Source organism: Amia ocellicauda, chromosome 1 (genome assembly GCF_036373705.1).
Source record: "Amia ocellicauda isolate fAmiCal2 chromosome 1, fAmiCal2.hap1, whole genome shotgun sequence".
Classification (NCBI taxonomy): Eukaryota; Metazoa; Chordata; class Actinopteri; order Amiiformes; family Amiidae; genus Amia; species Amia ocellicauda.
In genome coordinates this window covers 47,157,763-47,178,621 of record NC_089850.1, presented here as the reverse complement: position 1 = coordinate 47,178,621, position 20,859 = coordinate 47,157,763, and the positions used below count along the sequence as shown (strand labels likewise).

Sequence of the window (20,859 nt, the reverse complement as noted above, 5' to 3'; positions counted from 1 at the left end):
AATACACACTCGTCTCTGTGTGACCAGCATGCTCAAGCATCTTGGCTCCAGCAGCTAGAGGTCTAATTAATTCTGTTTTCATATGCAAATCCACATTCTAGCTCACCAATATCTGGACTTTTTGTGCAGGTCAAAAGTGGTGTGAGTTTTGCAGTAAACCTTTAGAAAGGTGCACAACTCTGAGCTATAGCATCTTATCTTCTTTTAAAAGCAGACAGGAATTCAGTAAAGTAAAATGGGAGCATTCAGTGTTTCAGTGATTATTAATGATATTCATAATAACAATTGTGAAATACAGTGGAGGCATCAGTAAACTAATTGCAAAAAATGAGGGATTGCTTTGTTAATGGAGTTTTATGTATTAGGTGGGCTACTGATTTGATTTTGTTACACAAACCTTCCATTCTGGCACAGATTAGGCCTATATGAGTTTGATTCACAATAGAAATATGTTCATTCTAAGACTGAGTAAATGGGTTTCCTTAAATGACCACTGATTTGGATATATTTCTAAAGAGTGACCATATAGGTTTTTCCTAACTGTACTCAGGTGTACACACTCAACAGTTCAGCGCTTTTGTTTCCTTTAATTAAGTTCATAACTTGCCTGAGTATAGTAGAGCATGTTGTAATGAGCCACCCTGAAATCCGTAGTGAAATGAGCTTTGGAACTCCACAGAAGTTTCCGGGTCGCACCCACAGGTGCTATTATTATTATCAGTATTGATCTCTTAGCAGACACGCTTATCCAGGGTGACTTACATTTTATTTTAGGGGTTCATAGCATTTAGAAATATGAAAACCCATCGATCACCTCTGTCCTGTGGAAGCAGAGTCCCCCCTGCTGTCTGTGCACTCAGGGACTGACATTGCACAATATTGCATAGTCCACATGAGCTGGGCTGAAAATGTCAAGCAGATCCCCACCATGTTCTTCATCACTTTCTGAATTAGATTTGCTAATCAGCCCAGTGCAGTTCCACAGAACAAGGAGAAGATGGTTTTATTATTTCACAGTGAGGCATACAATGCTATGTACAACAATACTGATTTCATATCCTCAAGTCAACATACAGGACCTTGACACGTACCAAAGTGAAAATCAGCTATAGCTATAGAGCGGTGACGTGCAATCTCGAGTGGTGAATGAACCGTGTGTACAAACTGGCTACCCCTTCTGCCCTCTGGAGTGCACCTTTCATACACAGCAATGCACATTTTATATATGTACGTGTGTGCAGTGGGGATAATATTTAGGCCTTGGTGGTCATGCTTTTTCAGATGGTATGAACACATACACCCCTGCTGCTTCTCTAAAAATGCTGTAACATTTCCGTGTGGTCAGGCATAAGAGGGACTCAGCAATTCCCCATCAGTGAAGGCATTGCACAGTATCCCATTCTCCAGTAATACAATCTTTTATGCACACTTATACACATCCATGCTATTGGAATGAGACTTTTCTATCTGTGTTAAAAATAAAACCATTTCAAAGCATCACAAGAAATGCAGAACCTGGGAAACGGCATAGTAAATAAATGTCTTTAGCACAAAATGTATCCTTAAGCTAAAGTTTCAGTTAAATATCAGTCAAGATTGGAATATATTCTGATATTAAATTGAGCAATTTGCTTTGTTTTGAAACCGTGAAATAAACTTGGGAATCCATCACAGCATACACAAGTGTATGGATCCAGAGGCATCTTTTTCTCACCAGATATAAATTCCATAAGGATATGATTTGTTATATATATATTATTTTCCTGCTATATTTCCAACTACAGTGTTATAAATGTATTTTTTTTTTAATGCTGTTTATCCAGTATAATAAACACTTGGCACTTGAAATTGTTTAATTTACTACAAAGAACCAATTAGGAAACTTTAAAATAAATCACATTGGCTTGTAATATCAATTATGTGTCTTGAAGACCCAAGCTTGGTTTTGAAGAACAGAAGGAAGGAAATTTGCATAAAGAATTTCTAAGGGCTGAGGTAGCAATGTAATGACTTACATTTTCTGAGACACGGAAATCTTTAGGAGTAGGCTTGTACTGGAAACACTGTTCACTGTGATTTAGAGAGGGAAGAGGTTTTGAAGTGTCTTTTTTTTCCTCCCTGAGTAAGGGAAATATGCATTCCCCCCCTGTATTGGGTCTCTTTGGCTCTTTGCTTCTCCACAATTTTGTACGCAAAAGCAGTGTTTCAGGGATTGGTATACATGCTAATTGTTTCTGCCTGTGCATCAAACCAGCGCACATTTGGGTTTATTACATAGGAAATCAGCTCCTCCAAAGAATACATAATTAATACAGTTTTCATTCATGCAAGTCAATAAGTGTGCAACCTTGTAAATCAGATTAGTGTATCTCAGTAATGAGGTTTACGGCTGGCCATGTGCTGTCTGCCATTCAGAGGAGATTAGAAAACTCAGGAGAGGGGATGTGCTCTTGAAGCTGCCCATGTTTTTCTTTTTCTTTTTTCTTTTCTAGGCTAAGTTGAAGGCTGCTGTTTGGTGTCATTCATGTGACCTTCTAATGGTTGAGTTGGGTTAAACTTCAAGTAGGCCTTTCCTTTGCACAGTTTCCTCCGCAGCTGGAGTGTGTGGAATACACTGTGAGGCTTACTGTGGTCATGTAATTATATTATTCAGTGGTGTTTTGTAAAAACAGCAAGGATGTGGCTGTTATAATGGGGGATTTCAGTTTCCCAAACATAGACTGGGAAAGCCCAGTTGGGACTACAGAAGCCAAAATAGAAATGGTTGAGATGGTAAATGACTGCTTTCTAACTCAATTTGTCAGGGAACCAACCAGAGAGAGAGCATGCATTGACTTGACACAAGTTAGAGAACCAATGGCAAACTGTGATCACAATATGGTTAGCTTTGAGGCATACTTTCAGAATACAAGGACCAAGTCTAAAAACAATGGTCTACAATTTTAGAAAAGCAAACCTTGAAGGTATGAAGCGGCACTTAGAGTTAGACTAGAGCACACAGGATACAGATTCAGTTGAAAATGGATGATTATATTTTAAGAATATACTACTTGAGGCTCAAGAGAAATACCAAAACTTAGTAAATTGAGGACCAAAAAACACTGGCCAAAATGGTTTAATAGAGGTATGCAAAAAAATATAAAGAGATAGAAAATGTTGTATAGCACATACAAAAGGGATAGAGATTAAACAAAATACAAAGAATATGTTGAACTGCAAAGAGATTTTAAGAAAGGGATCAGGAAAGCAAAGAGGGAAATAGAAAGAAACGTAGCTCTTGGAGCTAAAACTAATGCAAAGAGCTTTTTTCAAAACTACAACAGCAAGAGGACAATAAAGGAGGAAGTGAAAGCTAAAGGGCAAAAATTGAAGTATCTTGGAAAATGAACAAGATGTGGCAAATGTTCTAAATAAGTATTTCATGTATTTATGAGTTGGGAACATGTAAACTTTCTTATGTTCTTAAAATAAAAAAATAAATAAAAATGTAATCGATCCATGAGACAAAGATCAACAAAAGCTGTAAAGAAGACCGCAAAGAGCTGATGGATCAATAGTATCTACAGATGCCTCCCAGTTTGTGCAGACCGTTTGGAAATTGTAAAGTTGAAAATAAAGATGTACATTCAATTTCTGACATAGCGCAAAGTCTATGAAACATGTATGTAAGCACGCATTGTTCACCTGGTCTCATTATAAACTTCACACATTCATGGGAACTTATAGAAAGCATTTTGACGGGCACTGAGCATAAAATACAGCTGCCCCCATAATTTGTCATTGTGGTGCTCTTTATTCACCATTGTGAGGAAAGCCAGAGAGATGGCCAGTGACCTTGGGCTTAAGGTTGTTTTCCTCCAAATGTCCACTGGTCTGCAAAGGGGGAAAAAAGTGACAAGCTACTGTGTCCGTTAGTCTGGAACTTTTTGCAGATGGGTTGGGTCTGTGGCGGGGTTGTGGGAGTCGGTCTGCAGCAGTCATTTGTATTGGTAAAAGCGTACAATTGTCACAGTGTTCAAATTCAGACTTATCTTGACAACTTCCCCATTATGTTTTTTTCTAGGGAACATTGTTTAACTACTGAGATGTTTGTAATTATGGAAACTGTAATCGCCTAATGTATTTCTGCATAATTTACTGGAACCAAATTAATTCAAACTTTTAAGAGTTCTGTAATTAAAAGTAAAAAAAACAAAACAAAAAACTATCAGAGAAAATCATTGCATTTTGAGAAATGTAATTAGTGTCTTACTCTTTGTATTATAACTTGGCATAAGAGTGGGAGATGGAGGTGGAAAGATGTGTTATAACAGTTTAAGTTCTGAGAGCTGTTTACTTTACAAATACAGTGAAACGAACAGTTACATGTTTTCAAATGTGTGTAGCACTGTGATTCTTAATTTCTTTCTTATTCTCTCTTTACCTTCAATTAGTGTTGTTGGACTGATTTGTTTCTTGCTCCTGTGTGGCAGGCAATTAAGACTGTCGGTCTCTGAGCCAAGACGACTGAAGATCCTGACAGGAGAATGGTTTGATGAGATGAAATCCAAGCGCTATGGCAAAGTCTCCACTGCGACTGATATTGTCAGATCTTCATTCAACAGGAGGAAACATCCAGGTATTTTGGTTGCAGTGCACATTGATGTGATGGAAGTTTATTAATTGATTTCACATTTAAAGGCATACTCTTGTCATTTTGATGAAGAGGGACTTGCCATTTCGCTCTGTTAAAGTGATTCTTTTGACCTTGAGGAGGATACAATATTCAGGTCAAGTATTTCCCTATTCGTTGTTTAATTTCTTACTGTTAAAACATGCTTCCTGTGATATTAATCTTTCAATCATGAAAGACGGCAAGTTCTTTTGAACAAATGCATTTTTACTTTTATTTTGTGGTTTCTTTCTGTGTGTATCTGGGTGTTTTGGAGATGCATTTTGACAACATATTTCATTTAAAAGAATATCTGTGTGCATGCTGTCATCCTGGCTGTGAGGCTTAGTGAGTTTATAACAGGAATGTATTTGAGGTAAATGCCACTTCAGCTGTCCCAATCTTGTTTAAAAGGTCAGAGAACCTTTGGAATACAGTAGCTATGCTCATCCAGTTTTAGAAAGGTAAATATTGACTCTGGCCATTGTGTCACACACTTTGATATCCTTGGCCATTGCCATATGTCAGGATTTTAATAAAGTGAATAAGAATGTCGTCTTTGAACTCGGTGGCCACAATGCAATAGCAGTGTGTCAGCATAGTTCTCCAATTACAAATCAACAGGTTTTATGTAGGCATCGGAAAAAAACTATAAAGATATATTAGTGCAACAACGTGAAGTGGGTATTCAGCCAATCATAGCTTGAATGTTTCCTATATACTAAGCGATGTGAGCACTATTGTCAGGCTGAAATACCCAAGTGCTTTGGTCTCTATAACAAGGCTTGTTAAGTTATTGCATGCATTAATAATTTGTAGCTTAAAAAATATATATTTTTATAGTAGTGAAAAATCTGCATTTAACAAGTTATGCTTTGCTGATTTGATTTTGGAATAGCGGCCGGGGTCATTTTTATTTATTCCCTTTTAAACTTTGAACTTCAATCAGGTTTCCTCTTAGCTATTATTTGCTAACACTGAAAATATTAAATTCCTTAAATCTGTGCTCAAACGCCATTCCCTAGGGCTCTGAAAGCAGTCTAGTTGCTCATCTATGGACTTTCTCTAAGGCTTCTATATCGTTTCATTATGTGGAGATACTATCTGTATGCAGTTTTTCAGATCTAGGCTAGCTGGGGCATTTTACAGTTCTAACCCGTGTCTTGAGAGCTTCCTTCTGTTCTTCATTTGCCAAGCTGCTTTTTTTCTCTCAATTGCCCTCCTGCTATGAAATCAGAACCTTCTAAAGCCCTTAACCCAAGCAGTTTCCGATTCCATATCAGCGGTTCTATATGTATGTCTTGTATGATTTATCTGACCTATAGGAAAAGCTTTACATGTTTTAATATCAAACTTAAATTTGAATTTATCTACAGACATTCAGTCTTATCTAGATAATCTGGTATTTTCACAGTTATTCCCAGGGTGTTGTCTGTTCCTCTTAGCTTTGCAACTTTAGCTAATCCAACTAACATGTCATTAACATACACCACAAGTGTAACTACCTGACACTTAACCCTGCTTTTTTGTATATCCACTGTTTATAGTGAGGGTGCTCTTCTTTACATTGCACTGTTACCTAGGTGCTCTTTAGCTAGTTTTGTAATCCATCTACACAATGCACCATTTATTCATCTGAATTTCAGGATTACTCCCTCAAGAGGTATTTTGTCAAAGGGTTTCTCACCTCAATCCCAAACAAATGATATCATAAGCCCTGCATGAATGATTGCTTTTTAAAAGTCAAGGATTTATTAGGCAGGATCTCACTTTATTGAATGCAAGGTGGATTTATCCTCATAATATCCTTGCTGCACTGTTTTTTGGCTTGTTTCTAATTAGAAATTCAGTCATTTTACCCGATGAACCTGAAGATGGTGAACTATTAATTTCCTGGTTCAGTAAACCCACCTTTTTGGTATATTGCCAAATTTCCAATTGTGTGAAATGTACTCCTGTTTTGAAAGACTGTGTGACGTCTCTGTTAAAGGCTTGGGTCTGATTCACTTATATCTTAAATAAAAAACTCTGGGGTTGTTACCTTCAGGTCCTGGTGACTCATTTATCTGAAAGGTGACCTGAACAGTGTTTCCTATGAGTGTTAAGATTGTGTGGCTGTTGGTGTGGGACAATAAATCCAAATTAAAAGTGCACAGCTCCTGTGGTAAATTGACCAGGGCAATGTGCATAATGGTTGCTACCTCATTCCTGTGAGCCCTAGGGCAGTGTGTTTGTCCTCCCATTGACCTATGAGCTGGTGCTGTCCAGATCTGTCTGGTGTCAAAGGTGGAAGTGGTTATACAGTGTCTGGGACTTCAGGCGCTGCATGGTGTTTCCACTACGGCCACTGCCCTGTCTTTCCTTCACCAGCAGGGAAACTGTCTCCACACACCTGAGCCCTCTGCTGTTGATGTGTGCACAGTCTTGCTAAGGGGAATGTACCGTAATTCCTTTACTTGCAAAGTGGATGAGCAGATTGTTGCTTGAGGCCAAATATCTTCAACTAAGGTCCCCCACAGATATTCACTCATTGATGTCTTTATCCAAAATGTCAAGTATGCTGTAAACCACACAGCTGTGGTGAGTAGTATTGAGATGATGCATCCAACTATTGGTATTTGTTTATATATATATATATAGCAAAGTAACCATTTGGAATCCACAGAACTGCTGAGAACTGCTTATCCTTCCTGTCTGCTTTCTGCAATGCAGCTACCCCAGAGAACTGCCCATTTACTCCACAGATTCTTACTCATGTCTGTCCTGGGAGGAAAGAAATCAGGATTAAAGTGCCAAAGCGACGGGGGGATAAAAAACTGAAATATTCCTCACTGGCTTCCTATAGGTGACCAGAAACACAGTGAATCAATTTGATGATTTGAAGAAAAGCCAAACACAAACTCTAAAACCACATTGAAACATTGAACAAAAGCAAAAATGAAACATACTCTTAAGTTTCTGAAAACCATAAGATGCTTTTGCAATGCTCTTCTACACTGCATCTACTTATTGTAAGGTAATATCCATCATATTTACACTGCAGGGTGTTAGTGAAATTAAATATTAACAAGAGTAACTATCTTCGGGTTCTTAGTTTTTCTAGGACTGTCAACCACTTATATGGCTATCCAGTTATATATTCCAATGGGAATTAAATTGATTGGTCTAGCAATTTACCAGGTCACTAAGTCAAACCTTCAAACCAAGGTTAATCAATCCCAGCAATTCTGTTTGCACTGAGGGATTCAGATTTTTTTTTTCCAGCTCTTATGTAATTTTTTGTTTTGTTTTGTTTGTTTGTTGTTTACAGGAATGGGAAATGAATATTGAATACTCTGTATTTAAATGGCATACTTGTTTTTTTCTCACAATTGCAGAGGATACAGTGGGGAATAAGAACATGGCAGCAGCTTTGTGACAGTTTTGGAACAAGTACAGTAGATAAACTGTTTAAGTCCACATTAACGCACCAGGGGGGCCGAGAGCAAAAGTGAAATTGGAATTGTATCAGCAAACTGACATCTATTGAAACAAGTTACTGCGTCAAACGGGACACACTTTATTCCTGCAGGAGGAGGTCTCGGCCAACCACAAAGCAATTAGATGTTCTGAGCATTGTAGAAGTTTGTCTGTGTGGGCTACATTTGCCAAGTGGTTTACTAACTTCTGCAATTTCTGACTGCTTATTTGTTGTTGCTTTTAAATAATTCGCCAGAGGTCTGAATGTCAGAATACAGGTTTTATTTGTTGTTTATTTGTGCATTTTGTGTCTAAGAATTTCAGTTTGTTTGAAATAATACTTAATTATGGGTCACAGTTTATCCCTTTTGGGAGGAACAAAAGGCTTGTCAATCGACTATATAATCTTTAATCTTTTCAGTATAAGCAAAATGACATGTGCAGTCCAGTGTGAGTGCCCAGATGACAAAATAATAGATGCAAGTCTGGGATCTTCATTGGAATTCTAGTTTTTTGCATCATAGGTAAATCGTGACTGTCAGGACTGTACTGGAACCATGTGATTGTTTTTTGATTCGATTTTTTTATACTCCCAGTAATCGCTGTTGGTATGTGCCCTATTAACCCCACAATAGGATTTAATACACTTTTCAACAGCTGTTTAATCCTATAGGGTCCGTCATGCGAACCCAAAAGGGATTCACTATTTGTAATTACAGTCTGGCCAACATACTAAGCCCCAACACAATTAATTGTGCGGTGGCAAGTGTGACGTCATTATTGTGGTGATACTGGACAGCACCGCAGTACTTTAACCAGGTTCTCAGCAGAACATAAAAGACACTGAAAACTGACCCACTTCACTTTGAAAGCCATCTACTCAAAATAATGGTTACTCAAAATATTAAAAAATGAACATAAATTGATGTGTAAGTGAACTTTTATGTCATATTTTCATTTAAAATATCCCTTGTTTTCATTAGTTTGTTCATAGTGATTGCATAATCATTGTGTAATTGCGATATAGCACTGAAGTCACAGCATCTGTGTCTGGTGTTGTGGTTAGATATTGCCACTTTCCAGGTTGGTGAAAACATTAGTGGTGTCCCATAACAATATAAACTGTCTAAATATCCATCTTTAATTATCTTGGAATTCTCTAGTGATGCTATACCAGGTATGATGTCATCATTAAACCACATTACTAGAAGCCTGAGATCAACCATGTGTGATTCATAACACTTATATATGTATAATTCATATGTGTGAGACAGTCACAAAAGGTATCTGTCCTTTTACTTGAGAACAGTCAAATCATCAGCAATGCCAAGCAATGACACAGATTTCAATTGAATAAACATAGGAAGGTGCAGAATGCCCCCCCCCCATATATTAACATCTTAATGTGTTTCAACTTGCCTAATTGCCAAGAAAACATAAACATGAATGTAAAGGACAAGTACAAAGGGAGTGAGGTTGCTCACTAAATATTAATTAAAGCCTTATACAAGTCCCATTACAATGAGATGCAGTAATTGGGATTTAAAATAAAACTAGAAATGAATTGCATTTAGCAGATTGTGCAAATTAAAAAGGGGCTTCCTTTTGCAGAACATTAGCTAAATCTCAGCCTCTTCTGCTTCATTAAACTCATTTGCTTTCTTATTTTGTTTTATTTCAGTCACAGAAGCTTTATGATGTTTTAATATTTTTTGCTATAACATCTTCATGAAATCCTGCAATGTGCCACGAAAGATATTGCCCTGGCACCTCCCCATTGCAGGGATAATGGAAAACATAAGTGCTGTATGTTCACCACTCTTCTGTTTGTGTTTTCTTGTAACCTTTCAGCCACCCAAGGCAACCTGTTGAGTCAGGTGGGAGAGGAAGTCAGGAGTGGGCTTCAGCCAGACCAGCAGCCCCCACTGAGGAAGACCATAACGCCTGCAGGGTAAGAGGAGCTGGAGCTCCTGTGCTTGCCATGCTTCAGCCAGACAACACTTAGCCAGACCCCTTTAGTCAACTGATGCACAAAAGGCTGAATGCGTGAATTTGTTAGATTAAGGCACGGGGAGTGGCAACAGTCTCCTGTGTTCGCCACTGACTGGTGGTACCTGAGCTGTGCGCAGTGCATAGGCCTTCTTCTGAGCAAGATCTTAACCATGAATGGTGCAGCTAACATCACAGGCTTGGAATACCTCTATAATGTAATATCTTATATTTTCATCAAAAAGTTAGTTTCATGTACAGTTTGGGACATGCTGAAATTTGACTGTTGCTGTGTTCTGTGCAGTCTCCAGACTTCCAACCTTCGTTTGCTGCTGTCTGTGAAGCATTCCTCCCCAGATGTGTTTAGAATGAATTAATCCCCCAAACTGTTTTTTTTTTTTTTAATTTACTCTAAAATGTAATCTTTTATTTTCTTTCCTGTGAATCAAAGGATACATTGATCTTTAAGAAAACATTATTTTGCAGATAGTTTAATTCCTTATTAAGTAACAATTATAGTGTTCCAGCTCGAGAACCTGTACGTAGGATGGATAATAAACCGCACATTTATTTTAGCTTTGAAATGAATGTCAAGCGATTCAATAATAGCGGTTTAATATGCCTGACTAAGCAAAATTTTTGTTATGCATCAATTATATCCTTTTTCTGACATTGAACATTTTGTCATCTTTGGAAGTAAGGAAATGCTTTTCCTTTATTGTTACTTACATTGGCACTGAATAAGACTTTAAATAATGATTGTGCGTCTGTTGTCATTATTTTTAGATATGTCATTTTATTCTAGAATTGAATATGAAGATTGGCTTCCCCAGCTGTGGATATTTTGTACGGAATAAGACTGTTGCATGCTTCTTACATATCTAAAGATAAAACTGCCATTTTCTCCATTTAATCAACTCCGCTATTTATGTCACACTTACCTGTCTGTACCATTTAAATGATATGCCCACCTTCCAGTCAGCCGATTTAAATCATATTAATTAGGGTCTTATCTAAGTGTGGTGCTGATTGCCAGAAATACATGTTTTTGTTGTAAATGACATATATTTATTGGTTTCCAACTATGTTACTGAATGACCATTTATAATACCAGGCTCTTACCATCAATTTTAATTTATTTCTACATAGTGTTGTTAAATAACCATAATAAATACTTTTCAGAATCTGATTAGGGTTTCAGTAAGTTGACATTGAATTGTAAATGGTTAAAGACTGCAATGACATTCATGCCTTCTCCTTTAGGCTTTTAATTAAGAATGTTTGTACATATGAGTACATATTAACAATTAGATTTAGTGTACTATTTCACTGCAATAATTTCTCCTTGTTTGGGAAGCTAGAGATTTACTGAAGTGTTTAAAGGCGTTCTTGGTGTAATTAGAATGAACTCAAATGATCTGAACTGCTGTCAGGCACTTGCTGATTGCTGATGAACTGTAATTAAATTTGACATCATATCATTCTGTTGGGGGGAGGTGGGGGGGCAACAACACTTTCTGAACCTTAGGAAAAGTAACTGCTGTGGTTTTAACTTTGAATAATTCTGTTAAGATTTAAGAATTAATTAGTATTCAAAGGGAATTGTGGATTTATGGATATTGTTACAGATAGCATTACTGAGGAGTTGCCTTTTTGAGGGAGATTCTAGAGTAGAATATGGTCCAGAAAGAGCAGCCCTGATTTACTTGCATATTGGAGACTGTTCGTGTTTAACTGGTGTCCCTTTCCTTAAGATGTTATCAGCCTTGACATGAAATGTATTCTTGGCAGATATTGGTTCTCATCCATATTGTCAACCAATGCTTGCCTTTCTGTAATGTGTTTTTAAAGGCTACGAAAGCCATGTTGCACACTTAAATGTAGCATAAATGCTCGATCTTGCCATCTTCAAGCAGTAGCTTAGTATAAATGTCTCATTATTGTGGTATGAAATTCTTGAGACGAACTACTCATTCGGCAATGATTTCAGATACATTTGTTTTGGAATTTGAGGTTTGAATTTGTTGTGTCTCACAGATCACAGACATCAATTTCAAGTTTGCCACTGTGATGTTTAAATCATTTGTACTCTGATCCTTTACTGCTTGAATTATCTGAAACATGATTAAATCGAGCATGCCGTTTTTTGGGAGATTATCTTTTGAGTTTACAGCTAGCCTAACTGGAAAATGCTCTCTTATGGGAGAAAATGACTTTTGCTTGGGTATTCATCATTTTTCTTTTCAAAGAATCTATAGAAATTTGACCTTTAAAACAGCCAGCAAGCAAATGGCTTTCTCATTTTATTAGTACTGGGAAATGTCACCAAAATAAATGCCATCGGTGAGATTTGACTGCGTAAAATCGGATTAGTTCTAGTCCGCTGATATATGGAACAAAGTTATATGTTGACAAAGATGTGTACTTTGTATCAACACTGTAACAAATCTATCTATGCTGTAACACATTATAATTGCTCATTATTATTATTATTATTATTATTATTATTATTATTAATAATAATAATAATTTCTTAGCAGAATATAAGTGGAACATGCAGTGTAGTGCATATGAGATGTACAGTAAACAATATAACTCTTGGTTATATCAAGTCTTGCATCCTATATTGTAAAAACTGATAAGTGCAGACCATGTTAAGCCACAGCCAAGAGAAAGGGAGCATATGGGATATCAAAATAAATATAAGACTAATTAATTTTGTTAAAAATATAACTGTTTAGATTGTGGAGTTTGGTATTATTTTACTCAGACACACTTATTACACATTACAGAATTAATTAATTTCCCAGTCTGGTAGGCAGATCAAACCTGTCCAAAAGTCAGATTTGAATTTCATGAAACATCTAAATGTCTACAGATATAACGCTCTGTTTTAAAGTGTAGTAAGATATTGTGATTTGGAAAACCAGGTTTTTGACCCTTAATCTTCTCAGTGTCTTGATGAAGTCTGATTGCTGATGTCATCATTGAAGATCTAGTTCATGAAACTTATCAGTTTCTTCTATATTTTGATTGCATTGAGAAGATCGCCTTAACTGTTTTGCTTTAAAGGAGTAACACATCTTACTGTTTTTTGCATTCCCTTTTAGAGACACTTCATTTCTGGTTGGTGATCTCTCAGCTTTACCCAGAGAGGTCTGATTTATTATTTCTCACATTTTTTTTGGCATAATAAATGATAAAACCCATGTTTTTCTGGTTTTAATGTGTGTATTTCTTTTCCTAATTTTCACAGATAGAGACTGGAAAGCTCTTTGAAGAACTGGCTAAGGATTTTGATAATGGTGAGTAACTCTGACAGGACTTCTAAAGGGAGTCTATCCTTTATATGCAGAGGTACAGAGCTGTTTTTCTACTCTCTCTGCCTTCATGTTGCTTTGTAATTGGATCCATTGGGCTATAGCTGGACGTCTCGGTAGCTCAGCTATGCCATTTTGTTTTGTAAAACGCAAATGCAGAGAGAGTGTGGTTGCCCATTTGAACCCTGCCCCAAGAGTCCTGCAGTTTAGTTTCCAATTCAGGGCCTGAGTTCTGTTGAGGACACAGTCGAACCTTTTATACATGTACCTTGTCCTTGCTTGATTCATCCCTTTGTAACTTAGTTTGTGTCAGGTGAGAATGTTTAATCTGCCACAAAAGCAGATCTTAACTGGTGTCTCCTGTGGTTCTGCTGTAGATATTTTCTTGTTTTGTTTTCATCAGTAACCCCTATGCCAGATAATTGACATGGGGTTGCTTTCCCTTTGCAGGATAAGAACACTCAGATTTGTTTCAGCTTTATAACTGTAAAAACGCACAGCTGGGCCTGCTATCGTTCTCATGTCAGCATGATAAGGGCTGGATGCAACTATTACTGTCTGACAGTGCTGTGCTGCTTGCTTCTCCGGATCAGAATTGCAAACATTATGTTTTCTTGACTAGATCGTCATGATAATGTTAAATTAATCGCTCAGGTCAGTCACTTGTGTAATATTTGACTTGAGTTGATAATTGTGTCTTATATGTCCAGTGTCACAAGGGAGTTATTTTTCAATTATGTTTCCTTGCCCTCTGAAGCCCTGATCTTTTCCTTGGCTGATGCTGATAAACTAATACATGTTTTAATCTCCTTCGGAATTGATTATTGTAATGCCTGCCCTTTTTCCTGGTGTCTGTACAAAATATATATATATTGATATATCTTGGTGTATTCAAAATGGTGCAACGTGCATCTCTGCTAATGTTATTTGCATGGTCTTGGGACCCTTTTCTTGCATCACTCTGGTGCCTGAAGTCAAGTTTAAAATGTGCAATTTTGGGAAGGACTACAAGAATAAAAACCTCTTAGTCTCCAGGGTTATTCTCCTCGACACCCTGTACTCAGTTGACGCCAAACGATTGTGTGTTCCTATGACCAGTCTATGTTCACTGGGAGATGGACTGTTCCATCCTCCGCCACAGATGTTTTTTTAAACTCAGTTTAAGGCTCTCTTTTTAGGTTGGCTTTTAAGCAAGAGTCATACACAATGTTTGGGATATGTGGCATTCGAGGAGTTCTCTGTATTAAAGGCTGTTGTGGTGGCATTTGTAGATTAGGGGCGATCCAGCTGGTCTGTAACTGATGGTTGTCAGCTGTGGAATAACCCACAGCAAGTGGCGCTTATCTCTGGGGCTGATGCCACTGCTTCATTGAGATAAGCCTCATACTGTACAGCTACAGCACTCTTTTGAGGTTGCTGGCAATGTTGCAATTTTATTCAGCCCTACAGTGAATCAGATTTAAATAAAACATTATTATTATTATTATTATTATTATTATTATTATTATTATTATTATTATTAATAAGTAATAGGGCACTAGTTAGGTTCAAGTGAATTTAAAACTTAACTGTGCATTCCAGATGATAATAGTTCTCACAGAAGGCCTTTGCAGAGAGCGTTGTTGGTTCAGTTTTTCATTGTCCATTTAGAGCGTACTCCAGATCACATTGCTCCTACATTGCCTTGTTACTTATTTATGCTGTGTTAACTGTTGGCCGATAACTGGAAACTGAACGCAACAAACAGACATGCCGTTTTCACCATATTCATACAGAATGCATTTAAAATGTATTTTTGGTTCAAGTGTTCTATAGCATCGAAGATTTGCAGAGATAAAAACATAGACTTCTTTGTTATCTGCATAGCATAAAGTAATAATTTCCCAATGGCTTAAAATCATACACCAAATACAGGTCTGCAGATGTTTTTGTTTTGTACTGTATACGTTTACTTAGTGACAAATACCCACTTAATCCGGTGAAAAGTGTTTTTACATACTTTAGTATTCTAATGTTGAGGTTCCAGATCTTTGATCCACTGCAGTTTTTAATACTTGAAGTGATTTTTTTTTTTTGCAGTTGTTTTGATAAGCATGTGAAGCTCCTGGAAGCACTGTTTATTTCTTTCATGAATTCCCTTAAGCCAAATGAGAGATTTTTCTTTTTCCAAAAGAAGAGAAACAAAAAGTCCTCCAACTGACAGAGAAGTCACATTGCTTCTGCTTTTAAATCTTGAATTGATATGATTTTTTATTGAAATGTGCGGATGAAGGAAACGGCAAATGCCTGATGATGTAAAAATCTGAGATGCAATTTTCCAAATGGTTATTTAATTACAGGCATTCAATTCAAATTATGTCTTCGTTAAATTATTCTGTGGCATGATTGATTACATCTTTGTTTAATATCTTTTTGATTGTGTTTATAATGACAATATTGTCCAGTTTAATGTTGTTGTAATGACTTTCATACTATTTTGTTTGGATGAAATACCTAAATATAATTGTCTGTGTGTATATATATATATATATATACCTATATCTATATCTATACATATATTTACATTAAACAAACAAACAAAAAAAATCTATAGGACCAAAACAAAGTTTATAATGCAGTCTCTTTCACAGTAGAGCAATTTCTTCCATTTACAACGTGTCTCAAGATTTGGCACCTCATTTCTGTGACAAGTGGAAATTAAACCATTTCCCTTCAGATGCTTAGATGACTGACTGATATTCGTGCTGTCTTTGCCCAGTCTCACTGAGTAGCACATGGCATTAATTGACACCATGGCTGGCAGTGCATCTTGGTGTTATCAAGAGTTAGTTGCATTCATAGTGGTTGGAGATCAAACAACTCTCTGCCTCCTACCTTTCTCCTGCCAAAGGGGTCAGCTTGACTGCAAGATGGAGAATGAGGTTCGTAGTGAGGCTGATTTGGAATTTGATTCCCTGGGTATTCTTGGGTTTCTTGTATGCTGACAGACTCCTCATCGTTATAGTGAGGGTGCAGAGTTCACACTGATGGTGATACGTGAGATCGAGGAAAGATCCAAGAAGGTCAGCGTACTCATCAAATCAAGGGGATGTCGTCAATTTTCATTTTCTGCTAGATGATTCTGAACTACTACTGAATACAGGGACACTACAAAGACATTTTGACAGTATTCGGATGAAATATGCTTCTCGTGCTGTCCAGAGAGAGACTCTGTATAAACAGAGCGAGGTTTATTTTTCTTATCGTTTTTTTTTTTTTTTTTTTAAATACATATAATTATCATTAACATCCAATATGTTCTTGTATGTATTGACATTTCTGCCAAACTGTTGTTAGAGATCAAGATTATCCACTGAAGACAGATGGACAGTTTACTGTGGACACAGACACTTTCACCGATTTCAACAAATGCCAAATACAAAGGTTTTATGTAATATCCTGGTGGTACTTCCTATTCAGTGACAAAGAAGCCCTGACTGCCTCACCTTGTAAAATAAGTATGGTGTGATCCAGGTTGCTTTTCATCCATTTTTAAAAGGCTTCTGTCCTGTGCTGAGTCACTGGAAAGAGATCAAAACAGCCTGTAAGTGTGCCTGGGGTTATGTACATCTTCCACCTGTTGGGGACAAAGGCATTAAGCTGGCAATCCAGCGCCACACACAGCAGGTGTTAGCACTGTCAACAGGTAGGCCTACTTGTTTACTATGCATTCAAATTGGTTGAAAGCAAAGCACAGAACATGACTGTGTTGGTCAAAGATTCAAAGCCAAAAGCAGTCTTTTGAAACATGGAATCTGCCCTCTCACCCACATGATTTGTGTAGAGGAATGACTCCAATGTCATATACAGCTCAGATTTATAAGAAGTTGACGGACAGATGCTTTCATTTGGAGACTAATGCTATACTAAAACATCCTTAGTTTTAATTGTATTAATTTAAAATTGGTTGTATTGCATGGCCAGTATAATGGATACCATTGGTTCACAGTGTGATACTGGAATGGAGTTCATGGACTAACCTACCTTCAAGAAATAAGAAACAAAGGATTTAAACTCTATTCAATTCAATTATTTGAGAGAGTTGTGTATTTTGTTTGTTTTATTTTGCTCAGGACTTGTGTTTCTCTGCTGAACTGTCACAGGCCATTAATCGAATCACTCTTTGTCATGTGAAGCCAGCTGCGAGAAGTATTGATTCCAGAATACTAGGATATTAATTACATGTTTTTTGTTGTTGTTTTTTTTTTTTTATCATTTGACAATAAACAAACCAGTACTACATAATAACCGTAATATATTTATGCATATATTCAAGCAAATATCTGTGGAAATTACTTCAGTACAGTGCATCCGGAAAGTATTCACAGCGCTTCACTTTTTCCACATTTTGTTTGAAATCTTTGCAAATTTATTAAAAATAAAAAACAAAAAAAGCACATGTACATAAGTATTCACAGCCTTTGCCATGACACTCAAAATTGAGCTCAGGTGCATCCTGTTTCCACTGATCATCCTTGAGATGTTTCTACAACTTGATTGGAGTCCTCCTGTGGTAAATTCAGTTGATTGGACATGATTTGGAAAGGCACACACCTGTCCCACAGTTAACAGTGCATGTCAGAGCACAAACCAAGCCATGAAGTCCAAGGAATTGTCTGTAGACCTCCGAGACAGGATTGTATCAGGGCACAGTTCTGGGGAAGGGTACAGAAACATTTCTGCAGCATTGAAGGTCCCAATGAGCACAGTGGCCTCAATCATCCGTAAATGGAAGAAGTTTGGAACCACCAGGACTCTTCCTAGAGCTGGCCGCCCGGCCAAACTGAGCAATCGGGGGAGAAGGGCCTTAGTCAGGGAGGTGACCAAGAACCCGATGGTCACTCTGACAGAGCTCCAGCGTGACTCTGTGGAGAGAGGAGAACCTTCCAGAAGAACATCTCTGCAGCACTCCACAATCAGGCCTGTATGGTAGAGTGGCCAGACAGCCCGCCTGGAGTTTGCCAAAAGGCACCTGAAGGACTCTCAGACCATGAGAAACAAAGATTGAACTCTTTGGCCTGAATGGCAAGTGTCATGTCTGGAGGAAACCAGGCACCGCTCATCACCTGGCCAATACCATCCCTACAGTGAAGCATGGTGGTGGCAGCATCATGCTGTGGGGATGTTTTTCAGCGACAGGAATTGGGAGACTAGTCAGGATCGAGGGAAAGATGAATGCAGCAATGTACAGAGACAGCCTTGATGAAAACCTGCTCCAGAGCGCTCTGGACCTCAGACTGGGGTGAAGGTTAATCTTCCAACAGGACAACGACCCTAAGCACACAGCCAAGATAACAAAGGAGTGGCTACAGGACAACTCCTGAATGTGAATGTCCTTGAGTGGCCCAGCCAGAGCCCAGACTTGAACCCGATTGAACATCTCTGCAGAGATCTGAAAATGGCTGTGCACCGACGCTCCCCATCCAACCTGATGGAGCTTGAGAGGTCCTGCAAAGAAGAATGGGAGAAACTGCCCAAAAATAGGTGTGCCAAGCTTGTAGCATCATACTCAAAAAGATTTGAGGCTGTAATTGGTGCCAAAGGTGCTTCAACAAAGTATTGAGCAAAGGCTATGAATACTTATGTACATGTGCTTTTTTTGTTTTTTATTTTTAATAAATTGGCAAAGATTTCAAACAAACTTCTTTCACGTTGTCATTATGGGGAATTGTTTGTAGAGTTTTGAGGAAAATAATGAATTGAATCCATTTTGGAATAAGGCTGTAACATAACAAAATGTGGAAAAAGAGAAGCGCTGTGAATACTTTCTGGATGCACTGTATATCGATGGTATGATTTAATACACCCAACACTTGGAAGAAATAATCAGTCATTATAATTCCAGTGTCTTTATGGTTCTGCTACTTTGCATTGTGCTGCAGCTGATTTTTCCAAAAATCTATTTAGTAAAAGAACAAACAAAAACAAACTAATTTACAACTTGATATTTTAGAGTTAGGTTTTGTTTTAACTTGAACTTAATTTTAATTTCCTTTACCATTAGATATTTTGTTTTATAACAAATCTATAAGTAATTGATTATGATAGATAGCACTACTAATCATCACAGGATGCTAAAATCATTAAACAGTTTATGCCTAGATCATTAATTTAATGCACCATAGCTTTGTGTAACTGCAGGATGCACCAGGAAGCAGCTGGAAGATAGTATTGATGTACACACATTCCAGGCCCTCGCACAGGGTTTTACTCGTATTCTACACCTGGGAAAAACTCAGCATATGTTGAAAGTTGTTGGTTTGTTTTATACCTTTTATATCATCTCGCTGTTTGAAGGCATTGGACCCCCTGAAACCTCAGTGGGCATCTTGAACTACAGACTTTGCACAGGATATAAAATGGTAACTTTCTGCTGTGATGTACAACATACTCAGAATTAAATGCTAAAATAAAATGGCTCTTTTGAAATTACTGATTTCAATCTGAAACTCGTTATTCATGATAATCATAGCAGAAGTCAAACTGTTGTCATAATCTGTTATATTTTCTTAACACATGTTGCACTTGAACAACACTATTTGACAGTTGGGATGTTTGTCCTGATCATATAAATATTTGGATTGATGTGAAGCTACCTTCTAATTGTAGCTGATATTATTCAAGCTTACTAGTATTATAAACTACAAGAGGCTAGAGCCCACACTTCTCTGTTGCTTTTGTTTTCTTTCAAAGTGCTCTCCCTTGGAGCAATATTCCCATTATACTTTTGCCATTAGCACTATAGAGAACAGGTGAATTATGTTCAGAATTGCATGGTACAATAGGTGATTTTGAGAATAATATTTGCTGCTGTCAGAGAGGCTTTTGTTCTCCTCATGACTGTAAAGCTTCAGAGGACTGGTAATAAAGAAATGAATCTCATGAATATTATTTATGTGCTTTGTTATATGTCTCCAGTCATATAAACACACATTTTACTTGAATCTGCAAAGTAGTTTCTTTACACAGAAAAAAGGTCCTTAACAAAATAGTAATGCTTAGCAGATTTCTCATTTATGTTTCAAACGAATGAATGCACAATTAAAAATACAAATCTCAAGCATTTACTTTTTTATTAAATCTATTATCTGAGAGATCAAATCCATAAAACTAGCTTTTCAATTTAATCATATTGCATTAACATTTTTTTTTTTTTTTAATCTGGCATTCTTTAGGGAAACTCATAAATCTGATAGAAGAATGTGAATATAATTCTTGTGCCATTGAAGTGTGTGGTTGACCAGAAGGTCTGTGGAGCTTCAGCTCAGCTGTGATTGCATTAATGCAAGGCATTAAATATTTTTACAAACAAGTGAAGAATCTCTAGGCCTACTAATCATTTCACAATGTTTTGTTTTTTCTGTCTGTCCCTTAGGAATGGTCTAGACTTTCCTTTCCAGT

The 20,859-nt window shown here is 37.2% G+C and overlaps 1 protein-coding gene across 2 annotated transcripts in view; it reads left to right on the top strand.

Moving 5' to 3' along the window:
* The window catches only part of LOC136751858 (synaptotagmin-like protein 2), a 62,142-nt gene that overhangs the window by 11,751 nt on the left and 29,532 nt on the right, over positions 1–20,859 (top strand). For both annotated transcript variants that reach the window (XM_066707616.1, XM_066707622.1), the window contains exons 3-6: positions 4,473–4,618; positions 9,962–10,061; positions 13,210–13,255; positions 13,356–13,404. In XM_066707616.1, the coding sequence (XP_066563713.1) occupies positions 4,473–4,618; positions 9,962–10,061; positions 13,210–13,255; positions 13,356–13,404 (341 nt within the window). The remainder of the gene's footprint in view (positions 1–4,472; positions 4,619–9,961; positions 10,062–13,209; positions 13,256–13,355; positions 13,405–20,859) is intronic.